Consider the following 9933-nt stretch of genomic DNA (forward strand, 5'->3'; position numbering starts at 1 on the left):
CTTTCCTTAAAACACATAAACAACACAAGCTATTGGCTATAATATACTAATGTTACACAGTCACTGGGACGCAAACTTCAATACAATAGCAATAATAATGAGTAATCTCACAAAATAACCGCTCCTATTCCCAGTTTCAATTAAGTTATTATATAAATAAATACATTTATATAAATATTTAACTGTACATACGTGTGAGGAATGTCAAACTGAATTACTCCAGTACACATGCAGTACCTTCACAGCTCACCAGGGGCCCCTCAGCCCAATGTACTGAATGAATTGTCACCCTTTGCATTACAAAAAAACAAGTTCACATTAGGTCAAACCTTTACGTCAAACTACCGTAACTCTTGACCCGTCAATCAAAAAAGTTCTAATGGTTCCTGAAAGCAGCAACTCTATGCTTGTGATATTAGAGTCATTACAGTATAATCCCAGGCAGAGCGCCACATTCAAAACTCAATAAGACAATTTAAAAAAACAGTGAAAACAACCCAAATGTCCAATAAAGTGTCTGTTTTCTGTCGAGCTCCGTCACTTACTCACTCACTCTCTCTTCCCAAGCAATTACTGTACTAACCGTAGCAACGCGCAGAGTCGCTGCTTTGAGGAAGCGTTGGAATTCTTAAAATAAGCGAATGGTTTTGGAGTTACAGATGTTCAAAAAATGCTGCAGAACACCCGTGTGATGTCAGCAACAGGTCAAGCTTCAGAGGGTTAAAACCCGAGGCTTAACCTTTTTTTAAATACAGTCTGTGTTTTAGCAAAAACTTTTTTTGGTACTTTTTTCCCTTTTTTAATAATCCAAACAAATATGAATTTACACAACAGAAGGCAAAAAAGCAAAATCGCATACATTGATGTATTGTTGCCAATATTTTTTGATACAGAATAACATTTTTTATTTAAGAGTAATGCTTTACAGCAGTTGCAGTACTTTGTTTTTGCACAACAGTGGGAACATTTTTTTTTTCCATCCAGATAGTTGAAATAGTATATACTTATTTATTTTTTAGGCTCAGACTGGGGCTAGAGAAGCTGCACATTATTCATCCACTGCATTACATGGGCAAACAAATGAAACAATACAGGGGGAGCAGCCGACTACAATAACAGCGACACACAGCCGGTTCATAGCTGCAGCCCATTAAATGGCTGGTTTCTAAAGATTAGAAGCACATGTATGACTGAGATTAGTTGCCTTTGTCATTTTTCTGCACTGAGCTGCTTGTGGCAATGTGGTCAAAGCTGTCACCCACTGTTTAATAAATTACCTGCAAGACAGAACTCTATTTTTCTAACATTGCCTACTGGATATCCAGGGCAGTCAGCCAGTGTAATTAGTTATTATTTCAATAATCTCTTTTTGATGCTGAACTTTAACAATTGAATATATGTCCAACTTACAAGGCAAGTTTTTTTTTAACATTCATATGGGAGTCATACAACAGCAGTTGTCCTTATGTCTGTTTCCTATTGTCAAGACAGGAGCGGCATCCACTGTAGGTAGGTAGATATTAACGTTTCACGTGTACAAACATATATGAATGTAACTGATGTAACTGGTAAATCAACTGGTTCTTTTAGTGCTTTTCTACTCTGAGCACTCAAAGCACTTATACACCATGGCTCATTCATTCATTGACACAGCACCTTTTTCTATGCTTAAGTGCTTCCCACCTATCATTCAGATAATGAATCTGAATGAATGAATGTGTATCACTCACAAACATTCACATGAAACAGAATTATCATATAAATGAGTTTTAATCCTTTCTCTCAAAGCAGTTGCATGCACCACATGCCTACATAACAGAGTTATTTTCACATTTTCTACAAAACCTGATGAGATTTGTCTCATCTGCAGGTTGAGAGAGGGGGCTTTTCTGGGGAAAAACATGTTCCCGCTTTCTACGCAGCAGAAAACCCTCTGTGGCATATCCTCACTGGTCTGCGCAGCTTCATTATTCCACTAAGGAAGACTCAGAAGAGAAGAGACTGTCATATGGTGGGGTAAGAAGAAGGGAAGGTTATATAATGGGGGGATTAATATTCCAGAAAATAGCGAGTCACCACCAGGAGAAGGAGATCAGCGAGATCAAGAACGAGATCTCTTCCACCCACGGATAAAAACCCTGCTGCCTCTGAACTTCCTCTGTACTCCCCGTCGCAAGTTTAATTGGCAGCAGCGTGATCGTGAGCTCCATATCTGGATTCTCCAAACATCAGCTTTTTACACGAGCCAGTGTGAAGACAAACCCCCCACGCAGACGGCGCACAGCTTTGATGCTTTTTATCTACACTACCCTGGCAGTAACAATGGCGTAACCAGAGCCTGGCAAAGATTAGTCTGCTCGAACTTTTGAACTTGATCCTGGGTTAATTTAGTAGATGCGAGGATGATCTATGGTTTGTTTTCTTCCCGTGACAACTAAGAGTAATATGTGCAATATGACAGTAAAAAGGAAGAGAGGTTGTGCTGTGTAGTCTAACAGTAGAAAAAGCAGAGGGAAAAGGCCCCGGTTCTATAAAACTGAATGATTTGTTTTATCCTCGACTCCTTTCACAACTCCTCTTCTGTCTGACTTTCATGAATTTAACTCCAGCACGTCTCATCTCTTAACAGACCTGATCTCACCAGTAAGTCAGCCTTTTTTCTTCCTCCCACACAGCCGCCGCTGCTGGCAGTGGGAGGGGCAGTGAGGCTCTGTTGATGTCATTCAGAAACACATGCACACGCGCATCACTGTACTAGCAAGGACACAGTATTAGCTTGATCCTAATATTTGCTCATGAGGGATCTAGAAATGAAATGAGATTTTCTTTCTTGCTTGCTTGCTTTTATTGAAATTTTTCGGTATTTAAAGAACCGAACGCATCAGTCCTTGCTAATTTCATTTGTGTGCGGCGAACAACGAAGAACACCGTCTTACTGAGACGTTTCAACCCGACTTACATCACAGCTTCATTCACGCACTCGACTACCTCTGAGCTTTCTCACACCCAGGAAGTGCACACTCACACTGCTATTCTCAAAAGAGCAGGATGCAACCTTGAAGTTGTTCCACAGCTTTCAATAAAAGAGAAAAAAAAAAGTGTTTCTTTTTCAGTGAGAAATCTGTTGCTGCATAGAAAGTTGAATAGCTGTTGGTGACAGTTTCATTGCTGGCGTCAGTGGAGGACAATAACGGGCGAAGGACGGTGACTACTGATGTCAGAGGCGGATGTGTGACAAGCGGCACACAATGAAGGCCAGAGAGCGGCGGATCTTCAAGCGTTACCTCGTACAGCGGAGAGCAGATTCCATCAATCCATTCTAGCTGAAGCCCTGGCAACTCATCCTTCCTGTTTCGGTCAAAAATGGCCTGAAAGACAAAAGACAGAATTTATTTACATCTATACCAGCTCACACTGGACAAACAACGGTTACAAGTTAGCATCATGGTCCCTAAAGTGCTGCCGTTCTTGCTTTTGTAAAAGAAAATTCTCATTCAGCTCTCAAGGCAGCTTTATAACTTTATTTTCCATTCCGCCTCATTCTCCTGCAGCCGGAATTTAAGAGCCTCCACCGAGGCTGTGCTTCAGAGATAGTTACTGGGATATGACTTAGAAGTTAATATTTAATTTCCAACACCCACACACAGAGCGGTAAAGGTTTGACACAAGCAGCAGACCTGAGGCTACTGAATTAGTTATTTCAGAGAGGAGGCAATGTGGCCTGGCTCGATTACTCAACAGCCATTAATTGTACGTGGAAAGCTGTCTGTTTTCCCCTTTTAAGGACTTCCAACATAATTCAAGCTCAAAAACCCCTCAGTCAAACAGACAGTGCTCTTTTGCTAATTAAAAAAAAAGGAAACATATTTTCTTGTAAAGTCCCGATACACCAAAATAGCGTTAATGAATAAAAAGGTCACATTTTGCTCTAAATGCAACCGGGGGCAGTTCTTTTCTTTTTCTTCTCTCCTTTTTCTGTTTTTAAGAATTACTGCAAGTCTGTCCACAGTTTTCTTTTTGGCACAGCAGCAAGGCAGTGGAGCAGTCAAGCTGACCATATGCTTTTCTCACACTATGGGACGCAAGCTCTCGTGTTTCCTAAACAGCCACTATGTGCAGCGACTGCAGCGAAAATCTATCTTCAGCATCATCAGCTCTTAGAGGTCAGCAGAGGGGAGAGAAAGTGCAAAAAAGCACAAAACCAGAGCTGGCTCGGTTTACTCACAGAGGGCGTGAGTTTCAGCTCCAGTCTTTCTCTGTCGCCCTGCTCAAAGAACTCGCTCGTCACCAGCTCAGCCACCTGAAGAGAGACAATTCAATAAGGTGCTAATTCAGTCAACTAAGTGATTAATCGCCAATTACGCCTCAAGTTATTATGTCTGTCAAAGAAAAGCAGCAGATTCCCACAATTTATATGCAGCGGCTAGTTAAACTTTTTTGCTTCAAAATGCTTTAAATTATGATTTGATTATGAATGCAGCGTATCTTTCTGCTGCTCAGCCATTTCAGCTCCACGTGAATGGATTTGAAATACATCCACACAAATGTTGCCTGTGTTACATATGAGCATGAGAGTTCACACTGTTTTTGTCACCTTTCGTGATATTTCCCAGGGCTTAGTGACAGCACCGAGATCACATGCTGTCATCATCATGGATCTGCGAAGACATATTTATTTTAAGAAGCATTAATAATCCCAAAAAATGTAACATAAAACCAAATTCAATCAGGAAGACAAAGACATACACGATTACCTGCACATGTCTCTATGTGCCTTCACATTCCAATTGTATTCTCCATTGCTGACCAGCTCAAAGAACATGTTTCTATTCCTGAATGAAAACAAGAAATCCTCATATGTACATGTAAATTACATGAATTCCACAAGGGGGCGATGTTACCTAAAAGAAACCCATAGTAAGCTGTGAACAGCTAGAGGCTCTGTAGCTGTCAGTGTGCTACACTGTCAGGGCTCTGTGGACATCTCACTAACAGTTTAATAAGCAGTGTTTTTTTTAGCGGTACATACTCAAAGTAAAGTGTGAGGTCTGTGGCCAGAATTGACTGTTTCAGCAGCTGCATGAGGTCGCTGTACTCTGTGGACGAGAGGTTGGAGAAGATATTGTGACCCTGTGGAGAGACACACAGAGACACCATAAAGAAAACATAAGCCACGTTTCTAAAAGCATACAACTAGCCTGAAATGAATGATTACTGTCCCTGGACATTTTGGATAAGTACCATTCCTATGACCTGCTGTATAATTTTTAAGAGAAGCACAAACCTATCGTCAGATATACAAACTAAAGCAGCTGACGTGATAGCAGTGTGGGATATCTTTACAAATGTATTACCCAATCCGTCCACTTAAATGTTTTTACCGCAATAACTATTAACATTTGATATTTATTCCCAAAATTTCAACTTCAACTCATCTAGGCTTGCTCACATTTGGCCTTTAATAAAACTTTGGGCTAAATTTAGTTACAATCTACGTGTTAAAATAAGCATTTGTCAACTAGAAAGGTGGCACAGAGATCAGGGAAACTACTGTCAGTGTTGAATTGGAAGCGTTTTTGTTTTGTTTTTTACAGTCAAAGTTCTAGTTGGTTCCCAGCCTCTTTTTTTTTAATTTAAAGATTCTTTTAAAAAGAAGAATTCCAGTAATAATGTATACTAATACTACTACTATTAATAATACTTTTACTAATTAGAGCAGGGCGATATGACCAAAAATATTTATCACGATATACATTTGAAAATTTGCGATAATGATATAACTGACGATATAATTGACACTAGACAAAATGCTTTACAACTCCACAACTTTATTAGTGCAAAAAACCCCATCAATGCATTTTCACTTAAACAAGCAGCTGCTTTTTATGTGCATTAAAGTTATCTAAAAATTTAACAGTGCAAATGTAAATTCCTTGCTGACAGTTTAACCAAAAGGCATTTCCAGTGGAAATTGGCCGACATATCCTCAGCATAACCATGTATAATATCCACAAAACTTAAAAAGAGGTTATACACACACAATACGGTAATATTATGTTGAAGCACAGTAGGTATCACTCCGCGAGGCTCCTGACTACGATAGCCGTAATGCTCCGACAGTCCATCAAGCGGTGCGGCTTCGTAGCTTAGCAAAGTCGTACTAAAACATTTGACAGATTTTCGAGCGCCATGTACCACATAAAATTGTTTTGAGGTCAGTAAACACAACCAGAATTCATACATAAGGCACAAAGGATTGATTTTAGGTGTGCCGTATTTTCCAAACAACACGGTAATAACGACAGCCCGCTAGGATGCTCTACCAAAAATAGTGCTTTGTTGTGTATCTGACCGATGAAAGCCAAACCAGTTCCACACCACTGAAGTTGTAGCATTTTTACAAACCAATTCTGGTTCATCCGTTTCATTCAGCGATCCGCTTTCGCTCTTCTCATTCTGTGTCACCGCCATGTGCATATGTAAACAAAGGCACTGCGCACGCGCGTTTTACCCATATTCTATCACCCATCCATCCATCTTCATCCGCTTTATCCGAGGCCGGGTCGCGGGGGCAGCAGCCTAAGCAAAGAGGCCCAGACCTCACTCTCCCCAGCCACCTCCTCCAGCTTATCCGGGGGAATACCAAGGCGTTCCCAGGCCAGCCGAGAGATATAATCTCTCCAGCGTGTCCTGGGTCTGCCCCGGGGCCTCCTCCCGGTGGGACATGTCTGGAACACCTCACCCAGGAGGCGCCCAGGGGGCATCCTTGTCAGATGCCCGAACCACCTCAGCTGGCTCCTTTCGATGTGGAGCAGCAGCTGCTCTACTCTGAGCCCCTCCTGGATGGCCGAACTTCTCACCCTATCTCTAAGGGAGAGGCCAGCCACCCTTCGGAGGAAGCTCATTTCTGCCGCTTGTATCCTATATCTCGTTCTTTTGGTCACTACCCACAGCTCGTGGCCATAGGTGAGGGTAGGGACGTAGATCGACTGGTAAATTGAGAGCTTCACTTTTACACTCAGCTCCCTCTTCACCACGACGGACCGGTGCAGCGTCTGCATTACTGCAGCTGCAGCCCCAATCCATCTGTCGATCTCCGGCTCCCTTCTCCCATCACTCGCGAACAAGACCCCGAGATACTTGAACTCCTCCACTTGGGGCAGGAACTCATCCCTGACCCGGAGTGGGCACTCCACCCTTTTCCGGCTGAGAACCATGGCCTCAGATTTGGAGGTGCTGATCCTCATTCCCGCTGCTTCACACTCGGCTGCGAACCGTTCCAGTGCGAGCTGGAGGCGCTCACCCAATGAAGCCAACAGAACCACATCATCCGCAAAAATCAGAGATGAGATTCTGAGGCCACCAAAGCAAAAGCCCTCCGTCACTTGGCTGCGCCTAGAAATCCTGTCCATAAAAATTATGAACAGAACCGGAGACAAAGGTCAGCCCTGGCGGAGCCCATCACCCACCGGGAACGAGTCCAACTTATTGCCGGCAATGCGAACCAAGCTCTTGCAACGGTTGTATAGGGATCGAATGGCCCGTAGCAATGGGCCAGACACCCCATACTCCCGCAACACCTCCCACAGGACACCCCGAGGGACACGGTCGAATGCCTTCTCCAAGTCCACAAAACACATGTAGACTGGTTGGGCAAACTCCCATGCACCCTCAAGTATCCTCGAGAGGATAAAGAGCTGGTCCAGTGTTCCGCGACCAGGACGAAAACCGCATTGTTCCTCCTGTATCCGAGGTTCGACTAGCGGACGCACTCTCCTTTCCAGCACCCTGGCATAGACTTTCCCAGGGAGGCTGAGGAGTGTGATCCCCCTGTAGTTGGAACACACCCTCCGGTCCCCCTTCTTAAAGATGGGGACCACCACCCCGGTCTGCCAGTCCACAGGTACTGCCCCTGATCTCCACGCAACATTGCAGAGGCGTGTCAACCAGGACAGCCCTACAACGTCCAGAGCCTTCAGGAACTCGGGGCGGACCTCATCAACACCAGGGGCTCTGCCACCAAGGAGTTGCTTAACTGCCTCAGTGACCTCACCCCCGGAAATTGGCGGGTCATTCCCCTCATCCCCAGACTCTGCTTCCTATACACAGTGCAGGTAGAGCACCGCTTTCCCCTCCTGAGACGCCTGACGGTTTGCCAGAATCTCTTCGAGGCAGTCCGAAAGTCTTTTTCCATGGCCTCTCCAAACTCTTCCCACACCCGAGTTTTTGCTTCAGCCACTGCCCGAGCCGCATTCCGCTTGGCCTGTCGATGCCTGTCGGCTGCCTCCGGAGTCGACACGATATTTCATTTTCCTATCGTTGCCCAAAGTTACACTGGTATTACCGTGAATATGATATAGCCCAGCCCTATTACTAATAGGTACTAATTCATATGTGGGGAAGCATATACAGAGCATTTTGTGACCAGAGAGAGCTGATAAACTGAAACAAAAACCTTCAGTTCAATTTTACTTATATAGCTCCAGATATTATAGAGCATAGGTGTCAAACTCTGGCCTGCGGGCCTAATTACATTTGGCCCGCGAAGCCATACCAAATTACTATTAGAGCTGGCCTACTGGTATTATACAGCTAATATATATATTGTTTAGTATTAAGCTTTGCTTGTTCCATATTCAGTTTTTCAGCAAAACATGTTTGAGTCCATAAGAAAAGATTAATTCTTATATCTGGAGGAATAAACATATTTCAATAAATATTAATGTTAGCCCGCAACTTTGTTCCAGTTTTGAATTTTGGCCCACTGTGTATTTGAGTTTGACACCCCTGTTATATCTCTCTATAACAGGGGTCAGCCCTGATGGGAGAATTTTAAAAATCAGGGGGTGTTTGAAGGGAGTGTGCTTACTACACCTGGTATTCACCCCTGTTAGAACCATTAACACGCCTAAATATCTAACAAAATTGTCAGTTCATATGGAAATTAAAGCCATATAAAACTACACCACCATAAAACGTTTCTGTGTTATAGAGAGAAGAGAATGAGGGAATGTGCAGTCCTATGAAGTCTTCACAAATTTGACGTGTGAAAGAGTCATAAAAAGATCTTATTTGGACAATTAAGCCATAACAGTAGAACACATAGTTAGAATATAACTATATATCCACTCTCCTCTAACGGATGGTTTGCAATTAGCAGAGGTTTTTAAATGCTGATCGTCACCGTTTTCCCTTTCGCAACCTGAGCACTGAACTCTAAAAACTGTGCCAACATGCTTGTAATTCCTTTCATCAGCTCATGGGTTCCTATGAAATATTGAACTGCATAACATCAGTAACACAAAGGACATCTCTCATTCTGTCACAACTGGAGCAGATGAAGGAAGGAGGCGACTGAAATAGAATGACTAGCGGGATCTGAGAGATACAAAGGAAGCGAGTGACGTTTAAAAGTTTACAATTTTATTAATGGTTTGCGCGGGCTGGCGGATTGAATTTGAGCTCCAGCTTCGACTTGAATTAGCCCCGCTGTTCATTTATATGCTAATGAACTAAGGATAACAGTAGTTCAACCCCAGTATCAACACACACCATTATGATATTCCAAGCAAACATTTGTCAGCTTACTGTGTTGTCAGCACCACGATAATGAAGCCTGTGGAAACTACCGCTAAGCTTCGCCTCAGCTGCTCCCTCAAAACGCCTTCAATTACAACTTCACGGAATCCAGTCACCTGGTAAAATGTCTCTCTCAACCAATTACCACCGAATCAATCATCTCGGTAATTACATTGATTTGAGAGTAGCGTGAGCTATTTGTTTATTCGTTCACATGTAGCAGACAATCCACACCACTTGTCTGCCTCCAAGCACTGTGAGTACAAACTACCCCCCTCCCCAAACACACACACACACACACACACACACACACACACACACACACACACACACACACACACACACACACACACA

General features: G+C 43.2%; 1 protein-coding gene across 1 annotated transcript in view; it reads right to left on the reverse strand.

Moving 5' to 3' along the window:
- pde11a (phosphodiesterase 11a) overlaps positions 1-9933 on the reverse strand; it is a 47909-nt gene that overhangs the window by 3691 nt on the left and 34285 nt on the right. The window contains exons 15-19 of the mRNA XM_005723513.1: positions 5030-5130; positions 4755-4832; positions 4595-4658; positions 4226-4300; positions 3285-3368 (exon numbers count right to left, since the gene is read on the reverse strand). Of these exons, the coding sequence (XP_005723570.1) occupies positions 3285-3368; positions 4226-4300; positions 4595-4658; positions 4755-4832; positions 5030-5130 (402 nt within the window). The remainder of the gene's footprint in view (positions 1-3284; positions 3369-4225; positions 4301-4594; positions 4659-4754; positions 4833-5029; positions 5131-9933) is intronic.

This window comes from Pundamilia nyererei, unplaced genomic scaffold (genome assembly GCF_000239375.1).
Source record: "Pundamilia nyererei isolate P.nyererei 1_Seehausen unplaced genomic scaffold, PunNye1.0 scaffold00009, whole genome shotgun sequence".
Taxonomy (NCBI): domain Eukaryota; kingdom Metazoa; phylum Chordata; class Actinopteri; order Cichliformes; family Cichlidae; genus Pundamilia; species Pundamilia nyererei.